Genomic DNA, 23,019 nt, shown 5'->3' with positions numbered 1-23,019 from the left:
AAAAGCAGAATCTGGGGGCTAGAATCACTAACTCTGAATCTCTTATGGATGCTCCTGGAGAAAACAAAGCATATGTTCTGTGAAACCCCAAAGGGCAGAACTAAGATAATTAGGTTGAAGGTACAATAAAATTATATTTCATCACAACACAAATGAAGACTTCCTAAGATCAGAAAGACTGGCACGATTCCCACACCTGTACAAGCAACCAAGCAGGGAGCACCCACATATTTGACAAAGATGGGATTTGGAGTTCATGTTGCCAACGTTAGAGAAAGTCACTAAACCTCCCGGGGAGCTCCACTAGATCTGAGATCCATGAGACCAAGTACTGGGCCTTATTCAAGACTCTAGGTGAGGGGAGGTCATCAGATTGTCTCAGAAAGAAGGAAAAGTTTTAGAAGAAAAAAAAAACATAGCCTAGGTATAATTCTGAGGGAAAAGTGCCAGAACCTACTTGGGATTCCACAGGAAGAAGCTGCTGGGCAGAATAAGATGGAGCATTTCAGCAGAATCAACCCCCAAGGAATTTGGAGCCCTGTGGAAAGGGTAAGTGGCAGTGTTTGTTTTTCCTCCCCTCACACCTCTGGCAGACTGCAGGCTCCCGAACTGTTGAAGAGCTTCTCTACCCTCATGAGCCCGAAAGCTGCTGCCACCAGCGAACTGGGAGCTTCTTGAGAACACAGCACTGGGCTACCATCCCCCGCCCCCCGGGCTTGCTCCCCCTCACCACAGACCCTAGCTGAGGCAGTGCGCACCATACTGCTTTTCTACCCATTGTGTGCCTTTGTCCTCCCCAGGGAGCCTCAGCCCTTCAGTTGTCTTGTCACTGGTCCCCACACAAACATTTCCCAAATCCTGCCCAGACTGCAGTAGGCATAGGGGGCTGGTGGGTTCCAGGGGAACTGTGTGATCCCAGAGCTTAGACTTTCAGGGCAGGCTGCCTTCAGAAGAGAGGAGAGTGCTACAAGACAGGGGAGCCCCTCCAGACAACAGAGACCAGAGTGCCAGATCTCCTCCATTACAACTCTTCTCCTCCTCCTCCTCCCTCCCCTCCACAGCTGCCTATGCAGGCCTAGCAGTCCCCACATCAGTCAGCATGGGTGCCCCTAAGGACGACAGAGCTGGAGCTCTCAGGAGCCACTGTTTCCCTTCTGTTGGACATAGAGGCTTCCAAAAGAGTAGGGCTCATGTCTTTCCTCTTAAAGACCTGCAACAGACCAAGGGGTGCTTGGTGTGAGCTCCCTGCCTGCTGGCCCTCCCCAGTGCTGTCCACCTGGCTGCTCCACCAGAGCAGGGCATACCCTGAAGCAGAGGGAGATTAAGCCTACTCTACCATTCCATGTGCAACTTGGGACCAGCACACTTCTACCTGGCACAGACACAGACTGAACTTAGGAGATCAGAGGATGGGCCCACAGGCCAATAACCCCAGATCCCTTAACCCCTGGACGCCATCATGTTGCTTGGAGGCATGGAAGGGAGATTTGTGAACTAATCTTGGTAGGTGAGGGAGCCCACTTGGGCAGAACTAAAGGAGAGTGCGGTGTGGGTCAGAGCCATAGCACACTTGCGGAGCACCCCTCCCCACAAAAGAAAGCTGCATTTTCGGCCCAGGGTGGGATCCTGGGCAGGGAAGCTCCCACCTTGTGGTGCAACTGCTGGTGAGCTCAGCTAGTTTGGGCTGCTGTTTGCAGCCAGACACTGGAAAGAGCTCTGTGGGACAAGGGAAGATGGAGGAGAGTGAAATTCATTCCCATCTGCCAGATTGTGAAACCCAGACTGCCCCTCCCCCATGAGCAGACTTTATGGCTTGGTGGGGCCGCCTTGAGCCCCTCCCTGATGGCTTTCCCCAGCAGCTCAGGAGCTTATGCCTGCTTTTGTGAAGCAGGCTCTCCCAACCCAGCCCTGCCCAGCCTCACTCCTCCACCCGCCTTGGCTGTGATAGAGCACAGGAAGGAGTGACCTAGGCTCTAGGGCACCACCCACTGCCTGGGACATCTGAGTGTTTCTCCTGATCAACAAGAGCCAGTCACAGGTCCCAGAAACCACTACTGCAGCTGATTCGGTCCTGCAAGTGCCATCTACTGGCAGAGAGGACAACTTATACAGCCCATTAGAGCATTTCCTGATTCAATCATACAGGGTATGGCTGGCTCTTACCCACAAGTGACACCTGCTGACTTAAAAGATTAAACTGGGTGTCTTAATATAATTCATACTGTTAAGAAAACCACAGAGCTGGGGAAAGAGAAGTGATCTGAAAGACCTCCATCTCCCCTTGTCTACAAGACACAGGAATCTGCCCATGCACATAGTATACCACAACTACAGCCTACAAATAACTAGCAATTGAGAAAACCGTCACATTAATTATAAACAAGGTATCCATCTAGAACCTGGACCTCTATCAAAGTACCCACAGGCAAAGCCAAAGATCCTTACCCAACATATGCTATGGGCATACCCTTAAGAGTGAGGGGAGAAAAATAAGTCCCATCTAAACAAGAAATCCCAAAACAAGAAGCAATAGCTGCTCCAGATGAGAAGGAATCAGCAGCAAAGAACTCCAGAAATATGAAAAATCAGACTGAAAGGACCCCCTTAAAGGAGTACATCAGCTCTCTAGCAATGGATCCCAACCAAAATGAAAATACTGAAATAACAGATAAAGAATTCCAAATATGGATTGTAAGGAAGTTCAATAAGAGAAAATGGAAAACCAACTCAAAGAAACCAGAAAAATAATTCAGGAAATGAATTAAAAATTTGCTAAAGAGATAGATATATTAAAATAAAAAACCAAATAGAACTTCTGCAAATGAAAAATTCATTTAGGGAAACAAAGCACAGTGGAAAGCTTTAAGAATAGACTAAAGTAAGCAGAAGAAAGAATTTCAGAGCTTGAAGACAATTCTTTCAAATTAACCCAGTCAGTCAAAAATAATGAACAAAGAATCAAGAGGAATGAACAAAGTCTACGACAAATATGGAATTATGTAAAACAGACAAATATAATAATCATAGCATCCCTGAGGGTGAAGAAGAAAAAGCAAAAGGCCTAGAAAACCTATTTGAGGGAATAATTGAGGAAATTTTCCCTGGTCTTGCTAGAGATTGAGACATCCAGATATAAGAAGCTCAACACCTGGGAGATTCTTTGCAAAAAGGTCATCGCAAAGGCATATAGTCATCAGACTGGTCAAAGTTAACATGAAAAAGGAACTATGAGCCATGAGGAGAAAACATCAAGTAGCTTACAAAGGAAAACCCATCAGACTAATAGCAGACTTCTCAACAGAAACCTTACAAACGAGAAAGGAATAGAGACCTACCTTTAGAGTCCTTAAACAGAATAACAGCCAGCCAAAGTATACTTCAAAACTAAGTTTCATGAATGAGGGAGAAATAAAGTCTTTCCCAGATAAGCAAACACTAAGGGAATTTGTGACCCACTAGACCAACCCAACAAGAACAGCTTAAAAGTGTTCTATACATGGAACAAAACAATTGATACATCCCAGTGTAAAAATACCCAAAAGTTAAAATTCACAGCTCTTATAAAACAGTAAACAAGGGAGAGAACAAAGCAACTAGGTAACAATCAAAATGATGATCAGAACAGTATCTCACATATCAATATTAACACTGAACGAGAAGTCTTAATGCCCCTCCCACTTAAAAGATGTAGATTGGCTGAATGGATTAAAAGACACAACCCAAATATATGCTGTCCCCAAGAAACTCATTTAACTTGCAAAGATTCTCACAGACTCAAGGTAAAGGGGTGAAAAAAAATATTCCATGCAAATGGAAACCAAAAGTCAGCAGGAGCAGCTATTCTCATATCAGATAAAATAGACTTTAAATCAACAATGGTAAAAAAAAAAAAAAAAAAAAAAAGACAAAATGGTCATTATATAATGATAAAAGGATCAATTCAATGAGAAGATATAACAATCTTAAATATAAATGCACCTAACACAGGAGCTCCCAGATTCATAAACCAAATTCTACTAGATCTAAGGAAAGAAAGAAACAGCAACATCATAATAGCCAGGGACTTGAACACTTCACTGACAGAACTAGACAGATCATCAAGGCAGAAGAACAAAGAAACACTGGACTTAAATGAGACTGCATAACAAATGGATCTAACAGACATTTACAGAACATTTTACCCCAAAACTGCAGAATATATATTCTTCTGATCAGCATATGGGACATTTTCCAAGATAGGTCATGTTAGGCAACACAACAAGTGTCAGCAAATCAAGAAAAATTGAAATCATACCAGGTTTCTTCTCAGAACATAGTGGAATAAAACTAGAAACCAATTCCAAGAGGAACTCTCAAAACTACACAAATATGTGGAAATTAAATAACCTGTTGCTGAATGATCCTTGAGTTATTGATAAAATCAAGACAGAAATAAAAAAATTTTTCAAACTGAATGACAAAGGTGACCCAAGCTTCCCAAAATCTATGGGATACAGTTGAAGCAGTACTAAGGGGAAAAGTCATAGCCTTAAATGCTTATATCAAAAAGACAGAAAGACAGCAAACAAACAACCTAATGTCATATCTCAAGCAACTAAAAAAAGAAGAACAAACCAAACCCAAAGCTAGCAGAAGAAAAGAAATAAGAAGGCTCAGAGCAGAACTAAATGATATGGAAACCAAAAAACAACACAAAGGATCAATGAAACAAAAAGTTGGTTCTTTGAAATAAACAAAATCAATAGACTATTAGTTAGATTAACCAGAAATAGAAGAGAAAGGACTCAAAATAATCTCAATGAGAAATGAAAAAGATATTACAACTGATACCACAGAAATACAAAATATCATCTGAAACTACCATGAAAACCTCTATTCACATAAACTAGAAAACTTAGAGGAAATGGATAAATTCTTGGAAACACACAACCTCCCAGGCCTGAATCGGGAAGAAATAGAAATCTTGAATAGACGAATAGCGAGTAGCAAGATTGAAACAGTAATAAAAAAATCTCTCCCCGCAAAAAAGCCATGGCCCAGATGGACTCATAGCTGAATTCTACCAGACCTACAAAGAACTGGCACCCATTCTTCTGAAACTGTTCCTTAACACTGAGAAGGAGGGAACCCTCCCGAACACATTCTATGAAGCCAGTATCACCTTGATACCAAAGCCAGGAAAGGACACAACAAAAAAGGAAAACCAATACTCCTTAGGAACATAGATGCAAAAATCCTCAACAAAATACTAGCAAACTGAATTCAACAGCACATCAAAAAGATAATCCACCATGATCAAGTGGGTTTCACCCCACGGATGCAAGGATGGTTCAACATATGTAAATCAATAAATATGATTCACCACATAAACAGAAGCAAAAACAAAGACTATATGATCATCTTAATAGATGCAGAAAAGACATCTGATAAAAATCTAGCATTGCTTCATGATGAAAACCCTCAACAAACCAGGCATAGAAGGAACATGCCTCAAAATAATAAAAACTATATATGACAAACCCACAGCTAACATCATACTGAATAGGGAAAAGTTGAAAGCAGTACCCCTAAGAACTGAAACAAGACAAGAGTGCCCATTGTCACTACTTCCATTCAACATAATACTGGAAGTCCTAGCCAGAGCAATCAGGCAAATGAAAGAAATAAAAGGCATCCAAATCAGGAAAAAGGAGGTCAAACCATCCCTGTTTGCTGATGATACAATCTTGTATCTAGAAAACCCTACAAACTCCACCAAAAGACTCCTAGAATTGATAAATAAATTCAGGAAAGTCTCAGGCTACAAAATCAATGTACACAAATCAGTAGCACTTCTATATACTAATAATAATCTAGGTGAGAGTCAAATCAAGAACACAATACAATTTACAATAGCTACAAAGAAAATAAAATACCTAGGAATATACTTGACCAAAGAGGTGAAAGATCCTACAAGGAGAACTAAGAAACACTGACGAAAAAAATCATAGATAACACCAACAAATGGAAAAACATCCCATGCTCATGCATTGGAAGAATCAACATCATTAAAATGACTGTACTGCCCAAAGTGATTTACAGATCCAATATAATCCCCATCAAAATACCAGCATCATATTTCAGAGATCTAGAAAAAATAATCCTAAGCTTCATTTGGAACAAAAGAAGAGCCTGAATAGCCAAAGCAATCTTAAGAAAAAACAAATCTGGAGACATCACATTACCTAACTTCAAATTATATTACAAGGCTACAGTAACCAAAACAGTATGGTACCTGTATAAAGTAGATACAGTGAAGCAACAATAACAGAACAGAATAGAGAACCCAGAAGTAAAACCATATAGCTATGACCAACTGGTTTTTGACAAAGCAGACAAAAACATACACTGGGGAAAGGATACCTTATTCAAAAAATGGGAAAATTGGATAGCCACATGAAGAAGAATGAAATAGGGTCCCTATCTCTTGCCATATGCAAAAATCAACTCAAGATGGATTAAAGACCTAAATGTAAAACCTGAAACCAGAAAAATTCTGGAAGAAACCATAGCAAAAACTCTTCTACACATCAGCCTAAGAAAAGAATTTATGACTAAGACCCCAAAGGCAAATACAGCATCAATAAAAATAAACAGGACTTAATTAAATTGAAAAGTTTCTACACAGCAAAGGAAATAAACAACACAATAAAAAGACAATCTACATACAGAATGGGAGAAAATAGTGACAAAATATACATCTGACAAAGGACTAATATCCAGAATCTACAAAGATCTCAAGCAAATTAGCAAGAGAAAAACAACCCCATTAAAAAGTGAGGAAAACTCTCTTGAACTGAGTTTTTTCAAAAGCAGATATATAAATAGCCAACAGACATATGAAAAAATTTTCAACATCACTAATCATCAGGGAAATGCAAATTAAAACCATGATGAGATGCCACCTTACACCTATTCAGAATGGCCATTATTAAAGAATCAAAAAACAATAAATATTGGCAAGGATGCAGTGAAAAAGGAACACTTATACATTGTTGGTGAGACTGTAAATTAGTACAGCCTCTATGGGAAATGTTATGTAGACTCCTCAAAGAACTAAAAGTAGACCTACCATTCGATTCAGCAATCCCCCTACTGGGTATCTACCCAAAGGAAAAGAAGTCATTATATCTAAAAGACACCTGTAACCAAATGTTTATTGCAGCACAAATCACAATTGCAAAGATGTGGAATCAACCTAAGTGCCCATCAATTGATTAATGGATAAAGAAAATATGGTATATATATACCATGGAGTACTACTCAGCCATAAAATGGAATGAAATAATGTCGTTTGCAGCAACTTGGATGGAACTGGAGACTTATACTAAGTGAAGTATCTCAGGAATGGAAAAACAAACACCATATGCTCTAATAATTGGGAGCTAACTGATGGGTACAAATGGTCATAAAGGGGTGTAAAGAACATTGGAAACTAAGAAGGGGGAGGGGGAGTAGGGGATGAGGGATACAAACTTACTTATCAGGTACAATGTACACTATTCCATTGACAGGCACACTAAAAGCCCTGACTTCAGCATTATGCAATTCCTCCATGTAACAAAGAACACTTGTACCCTCTAATATTTTGAAATAAAAATTGTTTTTAAAAAAAGACTTTATCCCCAGAGTCCAGCACAACAGATGTTAATATTTACTGAATAAATCAATGGGTAAATTAAAAGATAATTATAAATATTAAATGAAATAATGGTTATAAAAATCCTTTACAGGCCAGGCCTGGTGGCTCACGCCTGTAATCCTAACACTCTGGGAGGCCGAGGCGGGTGGATCGCTTGAGGTCAGGAGTTCAAGACCAGCCTGAGCAAGAGCGAGACCCCGTCTCTACTAAAAATAGAAAGAAATTATCTGGCCAACTAAAATATATATATAGAAAAAATTAGCCAGGCATGGTGGCGCATGCCTGTAGTCCCAGCCACTCGGGAGGCTGAGGCAGGAGGATCGCTTCAGCCCAAGAGTTTGAGGTTGCTGTGAGCTAGGCTGACGCCATGGCACTCACTCTAGCCCAGGCAACAAAGCGAGACTCTGTCTCAAAAAAAAAAAAAAAAAAAAATCCTTTACAAGCTGTAAAGTGCTGTATGCACAGGCATTATGCTGACAATGATCCCCACTTTGAGTATCTGTGATTCTAGGAATGGAATGAATTTAGTAAGGGTTGCAGAGCCAAAGCCTCTTCTGTTAAGCCACAGCTACCATTTAGTAATGTATCCCTGGTGAGATTATGGGAGGACACAAGTTAGAACTGATAATTTCACTTAGGGGTTAGATCACTCAACCCTGTTGATGATAAATAAAAAGGTCACTTAGCCAGTGTTTGTCTGGTCAATATTTCCTTACCTATAGAACAGGACAAATAAAAATGAGGCTAACCAGAGCCCTACAGACTCTATTGCTAGCCTTCAGAAAAGAAGCTAGTTTGGAAAAAAACATTTCTTGGGTTGGCTTAAGTTGTGTTGTATGTCATCTTATCTTCATCTTAATATTGGAACTACTGCTGGGCAGACACAGACACTGTTGAAAGATTTTAACAAATGGTCTCAAGCAAAGGCTACGATTTGAAACCTATTTTCTTGACTACTAATCTAGTGCTCTTTCCATAAAACTCTGCATTCTGTCTTATAATTTTTTAATGTCCATGAAGAATAAACATGACAGACTTAGTCTTTCTTCAACAATCTCTTTTGAGAGAGAAGACTATGTATGGATATTTGACCTGCTATGGACTGAAAGTTTGTGTCCCCCAAATGCATATGTTGAAAATCTAATCACTAATGTCATGGTATAAGGAGACGGGGTCTTTGGAAAGTGATTATATCATGAGGGTTCTGCCCTCATGAATGGGATTCGTGCCCTTATAAAAGAGGCAACAGAAAGCTGCCTTGCCCCTTCTACCATGTGAGGACACAGCAAGAAAGCACTATCTAAGAACCAGAAAGCAGGCCCTCACTGACACCGAATCTACTGGCACCTTGATCTTATACTTTCCAGCTTCCAGAACTGTGAGAAATAAATTTGTTTTGTTTATAAGCTACTCAGCCTCTGAAATTTTTTATGGCAGCCTAAATAGATTAAGACATGGACCAAAAGAGAATGCAGGATTGGGTAAAAAGTCTTCCACTGGAATAAGCCTCTTCCCTCTCTGACAAAGAATGCACACTTATGGCCTCTCTTCCAAACATCAAGAAGACAATCGTCAACTTGAACTTATTGGGGAAAGAAATGTGAGGGTCCAAGTGACTACTTCTGGAATATGACAAAGCAGATCCTCTTTTCATGGACCTGACACATCATTGTCAAAGCTAAGACAATGCAAACCAGATTCAGGTTGCCTCAAATACTTTGTGGCTACATGCTGTACCAACACACCTCAAAAATCCCATCTCAAAGGTAAAGCCTCAGAGCATCACATATTTGGAGAAAAACAAAGATGGATGGAGCTCTCCTCTGGAACATCTTATAAAAACCACAGACCCTCATTTGTAACATCCAGTTTCTGTGTTCTCACAGAGGTATATATTTTTTCCTATATCAGACCAGGAACTATTTAAAGGCAAAGTCTGAGCCTTATTTACTTCTGAGTAGAGTATATATTTCTGTGGAGTATATGCTTCTGGAAATACCAGGAAAGGTATGATCAATAAATAAATCTAGGATTTTTGTAGCCTTGTGCATGGAAGATCGACATCATTTCTAGAGAGCTGCAGTAGTTCAAGGAAGTTTCTTATTATTAATATATCAAGTGATGGAAGCACTGTATCAGTAAAAGTTCAAGGTAATCTGACATCACTTCTCAATAAACCTGTAGTAAGAGCACTCTGCAAACGCCAGGTTAAGAACAGACTATAGATGGTATTGTTTTCCCCTTACATCTTATCCTTTAACACTTGTATGTAATTCTATATATATAGCAAAAAAATTGTATCTTTTCCTGCAAATTGAGTGGCTAGATTTTTACTAATTGGTTTGTAATTTTCTTTCACAATATTATCTATTCCCTGATATATATATTTATAAGGAAACTTTCAACTGACTTGTTACATACTGCCTTACAAGTTCACCTAGATTTTAAGAACCAGGTAGCATGTCTAAATTATTGTTAGGATCTTATTAATACCTCATATTTCTTTTTTCCAATAAACGTGCAGCGATCTCAAAAAATAAATAAATAAATAAATCTTAAGTCTTCTAATCCCATTCCCAGATCAAATTCGTTCAATAACGTGGTCCTGTATTTTACTGTTTAGATGCCTCCACTGATGGGGAGCTCACTATTTTATGAGCCAGGCCATATCTTCATTGACAGTTTTCATTTTTCCTTATTTTGAGCTAAAACCTACTATCCCTGTGGCCTTCAGTAGTTTGTCCAAGATATATTCTCTGTACAACAAGTTCTTAAAAGAGATGAGGAAGTGATTAATAACTTTCAAAGGATTCTTCAGAGCCAGTCACAATCCAGATCAAGGAGACACAAGAAGGAGAAGTCTTTATTACTTTACAGCTATCAACGTAAGTATTGGGAAGGTCAAAACCCAACTCCTTTCCTCTTCAGAGAAACTGAAGCTTACGAGCATTTTAGATGGAGAACAAGAAAGCACACTTAGGAAATCTGCCAACAACAGTCAGAGGTAGCTGGTAATGCACTATAAGTAGTAAAGAAATCAGAGTCAAGGACAGTCCATCTCACCTACACTTATGGTATCTCTGAACTCTGGGTGAGAAGCCTAATTTTTTTTTTCAGGTATGGGAGAAAAGACCATGATATGATAGAAAGAGCATGAATGTTGGTGCTAGGAATATTCAAATTCAAAACCCTGGTTTGCTACTTACTGGCTTATCAGTCTTGGACAGTTAGTAACTTTTATAAACTTTAGTTTCTTCATCTGTAAAATATGGATAATAAACCCTATGTCAAAATATGATACTGTTCATGAAAGTGCTTGGTACAACAAAAAGCACAACACAAATGTTTATTACAATCACGATTACCGTACTGAAGAACAGAATTTTGATGAACTAAAATGATAGCCTGAAATAATAAAAATGGAATTTAATGAAGATAGCTAAAAATTCTACATTTCCAGTTTAATGCAAGCTTATGCAAAAAAAAGATCAGAGATTTTAGTTGACCACAAACTTCCTAGGAGTCAACAACGGCACAGACATCTTCAAAAACAATAATGAAATCATTAAGTTTAGAAAAAGAAAGAGTCCCACTCTCTCCACAGTATCAGATCTCAAATGAAACATTTAGTACTGAGCATCACATTCTAAGAGAATATAGACAAACCAGGAATTATTCAGGATAAGCAGAATATGGAAAGATTTGGGATGTACAATGAGGTAAGGACTTAGATGTTTACTCAGGCAGATTGGCTGATGTGCTTCCCTGGGGCAAAACAAACAGTACTAGGATCAACTGTTACAAGATATAATAGAGTGGGAGGGTTCAGCCTACCGAAGAAGGATTTTCCAGCAATTGGAGGTGTCCAGCATTACACACAGTCAAATTCAGAGAGCTCAGAATTATAGAAGACTCTTAAATGAAAGCAGTTCTGGGTGCTGGTATTGCCCTGTCCTCTAACAGCTTCACCACCAATCAGTCCTGAGTCCCTCTCCCTTTGATGGGACCCACAACTCCATACCTGTCCAAGTAGTTCACAATATTTGGGTTCTTGTTTTCCCTCATGACCAGGATCTCATTAATAATCAACTCTTTCTTCGGCTGCTGCTGAAGATTCATCTGCTTAATGGCCACCTGAAATCAGAGTACATTCAATATGCAACCAGAGTTATTCAACATTTATGGAGCACTTACTCAGTAGCAGACCACAAGTACTAAGGAAACAAAGATGAGTAAGATACGGTTCTTAGCCCTTGAGTAATTCAGAATTTATCAATGTAGACCAGCGGTTCTCAAAATGAGGTCCCTGAGCCAGCATCATCATCATCTGGGAATTTGTTGGAAATAAAAATTTTGGGGCCTCACCCCAAACCTACTGAATCAGAAACACTGTGTTTTAATAAGCCCTCCAGGTCATTGTGATATACACCAAAGTTTAAGGATCAAACTTTGATGGAGAAAAATGCTTTTTAAAAAAATCATAATATAAAAGAGATGTTATAACAGAAGTTCACACAAAGTGCTATAGAAACACAAAATCGGGCAAGAATTCTTTCAATCTGGCAATGTACGGAGGCTTCATAAAGGAGGAAATGACTTACTGAACTTGGTGTGGAAAGATAAATCAGAGCTGACAAGGTTAAAAAAGAAGAGAAAAAGGGGTTTAGATCCCTAATGTTTGAGTGTGAAAAAAACCTTTCATGGGCTCTTTGTCTATAAAAATAAAACAAATTTCCACGTAATACAAATATAAGGCACGCTTTAGTTTCCAAGGCACTTTGTATCTATTTCTTCTGTATGTCAGGTACTTTATAAGGTGTTCTCAAATTTGTTATTTCACGTAATCCTCAGAGGCACCTTGTGTGTTAAGTATTACCTTTCAACAGATGAGGAAACGGTGATTCAGAGGGGGTATGTGACTTGCACATACAGCTTGTCAGTAGCAAAGTCACGATTAGAACCCTCAAAAGTGATATCAATTTATCCTGCACATGTAGCCAGATTAATTGTCCCCACAGTACACATTTGATAGCTCTCTGCCTTGCTCAAAAACTTAAATGGCTCTTGGTTGTCCAGAAATCTTCCTCAGTGCAACATTCAAAGTTCTCATGATCTGACCGCGACATTACTTCCCACTAGATTCCTTCATACATTCCATGTTCTCCTGGTATCTAGTCAACCTGCCTTTATTCAGGATCTTTTCTCCAACTGGAACATCCTGCATCATTTCCACACATTCAAAAGCTACTTACGCGTTATAACAAGCCAAAGGAAACTTCTTTCTCCAAAGCAAATATGTCTTTTCCCTTCTTTAAAGTCCTATAAGATCATATTTACACCTCTGTTATAGAACTTATAACATGCTACTTTGTATGATGATTACTTAGGGGTGTGTTTGTGTGTGTGTGCATGTGTATATGTGTATTTAGAAGTTTGAGTGGTCAGTGAGAAGTCCAGAATCCCCAGTGCCAAGCACAAGACTTCACACACCCAGCTGGGGCTCAAAAAAATGTTTGCAGAAAGGAAGAAGGAAAGAGAAAAGTCAGTGGATTGATAAGTACTTTTTTTTAAACCACAAAAAATCAGCAATAAGCCCCTGTATCTTATAGGAGTATACTTTAAATTATTTGCTAAGTGTTCATTTCCTGGAGCTATTTTCCCTTTTTCCTGCTTATTGGACAAGAACATGAACATCTAATAGAACTAAATTATCTTCCCAAAAGTAGCGAGAAGTATAAAGAATGAATGATTCAAATTTTTAGGGACAAACTCTAACTCTATGATTTCTTCAAGTCAAGTATAAGCACTTTTCTGCAGAGACCCAGTTAATTATTAATGATAGAAGTGGTTCTTTTAAACATTCTAACCACCTCCATTCTCTACCTCAAGTGAGAAAAAATTGCTCTGGAGCAGAGTTTCCTATTAGGTCAGGCTTCTGGTCTGGCTGCAGCTTTCTATAACAGCTGAGGATTAGCTTTTCCTAATGTCTGAAATGCAATCTGTTGATCTTAAGATATTAAGTACAGTAAGCCCTTGTAAAACACATTAAGTATTAGAGATAGAAGGCACCTCTGGAATTCCTCAGGCCATTACCAAGGATGGACAGTGCTTATGAACCTAGCAGTAGTCACTGTTGGCAGCAGCAAGGGAAGAGAGGAAGGTAGAGGCTAACACAGAGGCTGGGACAGGACACTGGGAGTTCCTTTTCAATAGCTACTAACTGTAGCCCAGGCTAACTGCCCTCCACCTAATCAATCAGACTCCATCTATTCAGGCTAGGAAACAGCACTCCTATACAGAAAAAGATCTGGACTTGAACTCTGAGGCTAAGCTCTGGGCTTGACTGTCAGTTACTGACCTTGACCAATCACAAACTCTCTGAGCCTCAATCTCTTCGTCAATACATTGAAGATAATAATCTCAACCCTGATTCCTCTCCCCTCACGATTGCTTTGAGTACGAAGTGAGACAGTAGCCAATGTGTTACTCATACATGAGTAAAGGATTTAAATAATACTGTAAGACAACAATAAAAATGGTAATCATAGTAATAACCGCATTTGATAAATACCTGGCACAGAGAAGAAAGAATGACAACAGCAGCAACAACATCAACAACAAACCACAGTCCCACCACTACTGTTTAATAATGCCTACTGTATGCCAGGCTCTGTGCTAGGTGCTCTATTTATATTATCTCAGTAAAACCTAACAACAACCCTGCAAAGTAAAAATCATGATACACATTTACAGGTAAGGAAATTGAGGCTAAGATTTATAAAGTCATAAACAATGCCCAAAGGTTTATATGATTCCAAAGGCTCTTTCAGTCTTTTCTTTCTATTATACACATTAAAAATGGGCTTGAAGCCAAGCACGGTGGCTCATGCCTATAATCCTAGCACTCTGGGAGGCCGAGGTGGGAGGATCGCTCAAGCTCAGGAGTTTGAGACCAGCCTGAGCAAGAGCAAGATCCCGTCTCTACTAAAAATAGAAAAATTAGCCGCACGCGGTATGCGCCTATACTCCCAGCTACTCAGGAGGCTGAGACGGGAGGATCACTTTAGCCCAGGAGTTTGAGGTTGCAGTGAGCTATGATGACATCACTGCACTCTAGCTGGGGCGACAGAGCAAGGCTCTGTCTCAAAAAAGGAGGGGGCAGGCCTTGAAAAATGACTGTCGAATCTATAACTGGAAGACTTCCCAATACTAACACTCTAATCTTCCTACATGTGAGACAATAGCTCTGCACTTCCCAGCTTGATAACCACCAATAAGCACTCACTTATAAAGACTGAGAGCATCCTGCCAACTTCACTAAAGATTTACACTTCCTGGGCAGGAAATGAGGCCTTCCTGACCCTACTGCATTAGCCACCCTCATTGACTCACTTCCATTCACAGTTTTGTAACCACAAAGCAGGCATACAATGAAGTCAAATTTCTCTTTCTTGTGGCCAGCTTCTCACACAGGCAGCCTCCAGGCTTTCCAGGGGCCGCCCATCACCTACCTGCCTCCCATCAGGGTTATAAGGCCTGAGAGGCCAGGCAAGAAGGGCTCTGGTGACTAACCTCAGGTCTTCTGTGCTCTTGCAGCTCAGAACCATAGAATTAGGAGTCAAAAGATTCTAGCCCAGTCCCTGCTAATTGCTGATAGCACAACTCTGCAAAAAAGTTACTTACACTCCCCGTGCCTCAAATTCCTCAGCAATAAAAAGGAAATAATATTAGCTGCCTCATACAGTTCTTTTTAGGATTGGTAGATATAACCTCTGTTTATTTCTGCATCAAATTCACATCATTAAAATTGCTACCGTGATAACACTATCCTTCCTTCCTCACCATTATTTTTACTTTAGGGCAGATTCCTGTCACCAATGCAAGACTTTTATATGTACACAATGGAAATTATGATCTCTTATATTTACATATGATTTAAAAAACTTTTTTAAATTGAGGTAAAATATACACATATAATTTACCATCTTTACCATTTTTAAGTGTACAGTTCAGTGCTAATATATACATTTCTTTCTTTTTTTTTTTTCTGCTTCCCTTCTCTGCCTCTTGTAACCACCAATGTACTTTCTAGCTTCATGTGATCCATTTTTTTAGCTCCCACATGAGTGAGAACATGCAATACTTGTCTTTCTGTGTTTGGCTTATTTCACTTAACATAATGGCTTCCAGTTCCATCTATGTTGCTGCAAATGACAGGATTTCATTATTTTTATGGCTGAATAATATTCCATTGCACATATGATTTTAATGCCTGAGAACTTTCACATAGAGCTCTTAAAACAAGGTGTAGCATAAAGCAAATGTTCAGTAAGTGTTCTGTGGAATAAATAAAATATATATGAGTAAAAATGTAGTTCTCAAAATTTATGTTGTGTTTTCACATACAGTACCAACTTCTTTCAACACTTGTGTGAGGTATATATTATTATGCACATTTTATAAGTAAATAAAACTCAGCTCAGAGAGGTCAAATGATTTATCCAAGATCATATAAGTAGCTAAAGGTAAGCTACTTATATAGGTCTTTCGATTCTCATGTTAAAGAACAATTAACACGTCCTTAACCATAATGATGATTTTTAAAAGTTGGCTTACCCTAGATGGAGCCTCAATATTTGGTTTTAACACTTGTAAAAGACTCACAAGAGCCCAGTGAGATATGTGCTACCCCTATTACCTATGACTTCTCCAGTATACCAGGTGGTTTCAACCACCAAAAATGCAGAAGCAGGTTCCTAGCAGGCTCCCTCAGAGGAGCCCAACTCTGTCTTCATTGGAAGAGGAGGTGCCTCTCTCAAGCTCTGAATCCCAGTATTCTTTGAACTAAGAACTTCTCCCAGGCAGCTGCCATCCACAGCACACTTGTCAATGTTCCTGTTCCACAACCAAGGAGTAGAATGTAAGGAAACCCCAGTTACTCTACATTCTCTTCATGTCTTCCTTCTGCTGGAGATAAGATGTTGGGTCAGCAGGTTTTAGCAATAAGGTCAGAGTTCTCCAGCCTTACTGAAATGAGAGGGACAAAAATGTGCCTCCAAATAAATGAGGACTTCAATGTCCAGTGGAATCCTCGGCAGAGTAAACGTAGCATTGCTAGATTAGGAGTCAAGAGATACAGGTTTAAATGTCCTCTAGATCAAATTTCTCTCCCAAACACCAAATTTGTATAAGCAATTATCCACTAGGCAATTCTACAAGAAGGTCTCTCAGGTAGGATCCAATGTCTTCATACCTATACCTCTACCTTTTTTCTTTCTCCTTGAATAATATCACTCACTTGTAAGTCATCTTCACATTCAGCCAATCACCAAATCCTGTCAAATCTACCTGCTAAGTAGCTCTCAAATCCATCCACTTCTCTCCATCTATACTATGTTACCACCTTAGTCCAAACCATCACCTCTCATCTGGAATTATACAATAACCTCCTGACTCATCTCATCCACTCTTATGTCCTCCAATCTGTTCTCCACACTGTATCTGCAGTGACTTTTCCAAAATCTGTAAGTCTCATCATGTTAGTCCACTATTTGGTTCTAGTCTGGTATATAAGAAACTAGAAGTGTCCCCATTGTGCTAAGACAGGCTAAAAATTAACCAAAAATAAAAGGAAATGGTAGAATTGAAGGAGCAACAGCTGGCAGTAGATACTTACCTCCTGTCCTGTGGCCACATCCATTGCAGTGTACACGGTGCCGGAAGCACTGAACAGGTAGGAGTCAGAAAGGGGGAAAAAACACAGATGTTCAATGAAGTAATATTTGTCAAATGCAGCTCTACATACAATCTGGCAGTGTAAATGTTAATAATAATAGCAACAAAAACAATCCTCCCCTCTGAAGCCCTTCCATTCTCATATTTAAGAAGTATGTGATAGTAAAGGGAACACAGGCTCTAGTGGCCAACAGACCTGAGTTCTAACCTAGAACTTCTACCTAGTACCTACTAGCTATATGATCTTGAGTAAGTTATTTAGCTTCTCTGAGCTTCACTTTCCTCATTTGTGAAGTGAACATAAGAGTATATCAGAGAATTTAAATCAATTAGTTTGCATAAAGGACTTAGCCAATAGCTAAAATACAATGGGTATTCGATATATAATGGTTTCCTGCTCCTGCTTGCTTCTCTTCTCTCTTCCACTACTCTTGGCAGATTGCTTTAATTTCTTGTGGCTTCAAACTTTTCATCTGTAAACATGAATAATATTAGATCTGTGATTTTTCAACGGCAAGTAATGGGTGAGGAACGGGGCCCCAGGTAGAATTTCAGAATAAGGTGGGAGCATGACATATATTTATCAAAAAGGGGTATGGACTTCTGGGGTGTCAGTGATGTCTCTTTCTTAATCTGGGTACTGGTTACATGGGTATGTTCACTTTTTGGAAATTCATTAAATTGTACACTTCTGTATGTTCTCTTCAATTAAAATTTACTTTAAAAACTCTAACAACTAAAAAACTATAAAAACTTAAAGAACCACACTGAATAATTTAAAATAATATCAAAGTGCCCTTCCCATTCTGATATCATAGGATACTATGACCCTTTAATATAGTGTTTTTCAAGCATTTATCCTGTCAAGAGGATATGTCAATTTTATTTTCCATATTTTATATTATAAAGGTTTTTAGTTTTTGTTTTTTCAAACATAAAATGATATTAAACATATTTTTCAAATGCACATGCTCTCAGAAAATCTGATACTACCTCAACTCCATCTCCAAGTAAGAACGACTCCATTAGACATACATGAGTACATATATGTATGTACACATTCATACATACATAAAGGAGGGGGCTGAATGCTAGAATTAATTCTAGGAAAGTAATCATGTCCACTTAAAATAACTAAACCTTCATTTTATGCCTATAACTATGAACCCTATATATTTGTAGGTGAGTAATTTACAACACATACTTGTAACTATACCTACCATATGTTAGGCACATATGATGCAATTTAAAGAAATTTAAAATTCTGGTCTATTGCAAGAAGGCATTCTAGGCAAGCTCTGAAATTACGCTTCCCATAGAAGTGAGGTCAATTCAGGGGGAAAGGTCACTTGCAAGTATGCCTTCCAGGTAGAAACTATGGTCACCAGCTTCCCAACCTCCACTCTGTAGTTGGGACCCTAGCTAAATGCCTGGAAACGGTGGTCATAAGATATTGGCTATCAAGTAAGGATTGGACTATTTGCACTGGCAGTTATTTTTTTGGTGCCAGATCACCCTACCCCTGGCCATCTTCTCCTATAAAGCTGGTGTCTATCCCTACCCCTCCCTGATCCCACCAGATGCACCATTTTTAAAGGACAAACATGCCCAAGCCTCAGGGGACTGGACATTTTACAACTATGTCTCCATTATTACAAAGTTCTAGAAAGCTACTCAGACCTACTGGTTAATACTTATTTCTACCTTGGATATGCATATAATTATACATATGAATTCCGGGTCCAAAAGAATAATCTTCAGGTCTTAAACGAGAAAAAAAAGCAAGCAAAAATTATAATAGCACCAATTCATCATATTGCTGTGGCATTTATATTTTTAAATTATGGAATGTGGACACAACAGCATAGGTGCTTAATAAAGACTTCATTCTTCCCTTAGCACTAACAGAACTATCAAGTAAACAAGGAAAGTACATTTTGCAGATGTTAGCTACCTACAGGTCTTGTACATTTGTAGATTAAATAAAAAAATTATAGAAGTTTTGGGGGTAAAATGTCCTCAATCCACAACTCCTCTTCCTTAAATTCACAGATAAACTCAAGTCCAGAGAAGAAACCTAACTTGTCCACAGTTGCCCATGTACATATCTGCTACATTCTTAATATCTCAGTTTAACTACATAAAGGAAATGCCATCCCACATTACTCTGAGGTAGGCAAAATAATTTCTTCTCAAGATGTTAAATACCTTATACCAGTTTAGATTCACATAAGTATGTCTAGTAGGAAAAATAGTGGAACCAGAAAAAAATGAGGTCCACTCAAACCCAGAGTTGTTTTTAGGATTAAACAATAGATGCAAGTAACAGATGTAAACTGTAGAATGCTGTACAAATATAACCCCCCTACATTATGCAATCCATTATCTTATTTTCAGAAGTTCTTGAGTACATAAGAAAACTGAAAACAGAAAATTTCAATGACTTCATTAGTAACAATGTTTTCATTCCTCTAACACCAAGAGCCAGACATTTTTATCTTTCAGTTTCTTTTAAATTTTAGCTCTTTTGGTAGGTCTTTAGAAATCTCATTATTTTCGTTTTTTATATAGAGGTACAACTTTCTAAAGTAATTTGCACAAGTCTTAAGTGTACAACTTGATGATTTTTTAAATTATGTACACATCCATGTGTTCATCACCAAGATCACCCCCAAAGATTCTCTCATGCCTCTTCCCACTCAACATCACTTCCCAGAAGTAACCACTATTCTGACTTCTATTACCATATATTAATTTTGCCTATTCTTAAACTTCATATAAATGGAATCATATAGTATCTGCTCTTTTATGTATCTTATGGCCATACACTTTAAAAAGACTTAGTACAGTCATGTACCACATAACGTTTTGGTCAACAATAGACCTCATATATAATGGTGGTCCCATAAGATTATAATGGAGCTGAAAAATTCCTATCACCTAGTGACATCACAGCTGTTGTAACATCATAGTGCAATTACTTTATCTTTTTATAAATTTAGTGTAGCCTAAGTTTACAGTGTTTATAAAGTCTACAGTAGTGTACTATAATGTCCTAGGCATCTACATTCACTCACCACCACTCACTGACTCACTGAGGGCAACTTGTAGTCCTGCAAGTTCCATTTATGCTAAGTACCCTAAAACAATGTACCATTTTTAATTTTTTTTAGAAACAGAGTTTTACTCTGTCCCCCAGGCTGGAGTGCAGTGGTATGATCATAGCTCCCTGCAGCCTCAAACTCCCGGGCTCAAGCAATCCTCCTACCTCTGTCTCCTAAGTGTACCTAGGACTACAGGTATATGCCACCATGCCCAGCTAATTTTTTTTTTTTTTGGTAGAGACAGGATTTCTCTATGTTGCCCAGGCTGGTCTCAAACTGCTGGCCTCAGGTGATCCTCCCGCCTTAGTCTCCCAACGTGCTGGGATTATAGGCATGAACCACCATGCCCAGCCCCATTTTCAAAATTTGTATAGTATATTTTTACTGTACCTTTTCTGTTTAGATACAAATACTTACCATTGTATTATAGCTGCCTACAGTATTCAGTATAGTAACATGCCATGTAGGTTTGTAGCCTAGGAAGAACAGGATATACCATATAGCGTAGGTGTGCAGTAGGCTATACCATCTAGGTTTGTGTAATTATACTTTATGATGTTCATACAACAATGAAATTGTCTGATGACACATTTCTTAGAATGTATCCCCATCGTTAAGTGACACATGACTGTACATTTTAATTCTTTGTTTGCCTGTCTATCTTCTTCTGTCAACTTGAGGTCCTTGAAGGCAGATTGTCTGATTCACAGCTGTATTCACAGTGCCAAACATACAATAGGAACTCAGTTAAGGTTTGCTGAGTCCAGTACACTGAAGGCAGCATACAAGACACAGAGGAGGATGAATGCCAGAAGGATGAATTCTGGCATCCATCTAGAAAAACAGGTCCCATTACACTAGCAGAAGGGTCTGTAGTTCTGGGTCTTCTACTTTACATTAGTGCTAATAGGCCTCAGCACTAAGACAAACATTGTTCATCTGGAAAAGCAGAGCTATAATTTGGGAAGCTGGTTTTGTGCTAAGAAAATAAATGGTTCTCTTGCTCTCACTGCAGGGATATTTTTAGCAACATGGTCAGCTAATGGCACATCTGTCATACTAAGCATAATTCTGCCAAACCTGAAGTCAGCCTAACATAACACCTCCAGATGGGTGAGGAGTGAGGTGGAGAAAGAACAAGGTTTATGAGAGGCAAAACAAAAGCAAAATCACATATGCCAGCACACATAATTTTAAGTCATTTCTCCAGGGAAAGAAAATGCCCCTACTAACCCTTGTCCAATCTTCTCAAACCGTGTATATTTCTTCTTAGGATCGCCCACACTCACTATGCTCCCTTTGAAAGAAACAGAGACCATGAATCATTTTTTCACAGATCAAGATACAAAGCAGGTCCCATGTTCCCCCAACCCCTGGTGTTGGTAAGAATTAAGTAACTACCTCCAATACTCAAAAAGCACACTAAGCAGGCCTTTAGCTCCTTCCCCAAAAATCCCAACCAAAAGTTTTATCTCCTAGACTGCTTTTATTTATAATAATATATTCCATTTCTAAACTTCTAAAGGCCACTCATTCATTTTTTAATTCATTCATTCAATAAGCATTTACTTACTATGTACCAAGCCATATGTTGAGTGTTATGAATAAAGAGCTAGACGAGACACAGTTAGGACAGTCCTTGTTCTTAAGGAGCTCAATCTCATGGAGGATACAGACAAGCATAAAGTTCCATGAAAATATAATTACTGTGATAAATGCCAAAGGGGTACAGAAAGAGGCACAAAAAACCAGACTGCAAAGGCTTCAGAAAAGTGATATTTGGGCTGATTTTTTACAGGATAAGTTAGCCAGGGAGAGAAAGTAGAAAAGAGGTTTACTACAGGGACTACTTCAAGTGCAAAAAGAGAGAAGTATGAGAGAGCTCATTGGGTTTTACAACTTGTATACTAGCAATGGGGAAACTGAGGCCCACAGAAGGGAAGATATTTCCCCAAGGTCACACAGCAAATTGGTGTCAGAGTTAAGATTAGAGTTTCATTTTAGTCTACCATCTGATGTGCTTTCCATTAATGCTAATCACTAGGATTTGGTACTTTTTGAATATATTACCTCACCTGATTTACACGTGAGGCAAGTGTTAACATCCCTATTTAAAAGACAAGGAAAAGGGGTTCAGACAACAGCAGAAAATTGCCCAAGACACAAGTCAGTGGCAGGGCTGGAGGGTCAACCTAAGTTTCCTAACTCCCAAGCCAGTCTGCTTTCCATAATTCTAAGTATTATTGTAAGAAGAAAAAAAAAAAAAAAAGTCTGGTTTGGGGAATGAGACAACATACAGGAATAATTAGATGACTAGGTGATCAGGTGAGTGGCTTTTCTTACTTGATCATTTTATGAGGGCTTCAGAAAAGGGCAATTTTTAAAAGAATGAAAATTTTTTTTAAAAGTTAAACAAGAATTATCAGGAAGACATAGATACCTGCTAAACTAGAGAACCAGAAACCTCGGCTTTAGAAAGCAATGCCAGTTTGCAGACAT

At 38.8% G+C, this 23,019-nt stretch overlaps 1 protein-coding gene across 11 annotated transcripts in view; it reads right to left on the bottom strand.

The window, feature by feature from the left end:
- PAK1 (p21 (RAC1) activated kinase 1) overlaps positions 1-23,019 on the bottom strand; it is a 109,552-nt gene that overhangs the window by 13,840 nt on the left and 72,693 nt on the right. For 9 of the 11 annotated variants that reach the window (XM_069469207.1, XM_069469205.1, XM_069469206.1 and 6 more), the window contains 3 exons: positions 21,754-21,817; positions 17,358-17,406; positions 11,703-11,815 (listed from right to left, as the gene is read on the bottom strand). In XM_069469207.1, the coding sequence (XP_069325308.1) occupies positions 11,703-11,815; positions 17,358-17,406; positions 21,754-21,817 (226 nt within the window). The remainder of the gene's footprint in view (positions 1-11,702; positions 11,816-17,357; positions 17,407-21,753; positions 21,818-23,019) is intronic. The other 2 variants (XM_069469213.1, XM_069469215.1) reach the window with 2 other exon arrangements.

This window comes from Eulemur rufifrons, chromosome 6, assembly GCF_041146395.1.
Source record: "Eulemur rufifrons isolate Redbay chromosome 6, OSU_ERuf_1, whole genome shotgun sequence".
In the NCBI taxonomy this organism is placed as follows: domain Eukaryota; kingdom Metazoa; phylum Chordata; class Mammalia; order Primates; family Lemuridae; genus Eulemur; species Eulemur rufifrons.
This window is presented reverse-complemented; position numbering and strand designations above follow the sequence as displayed.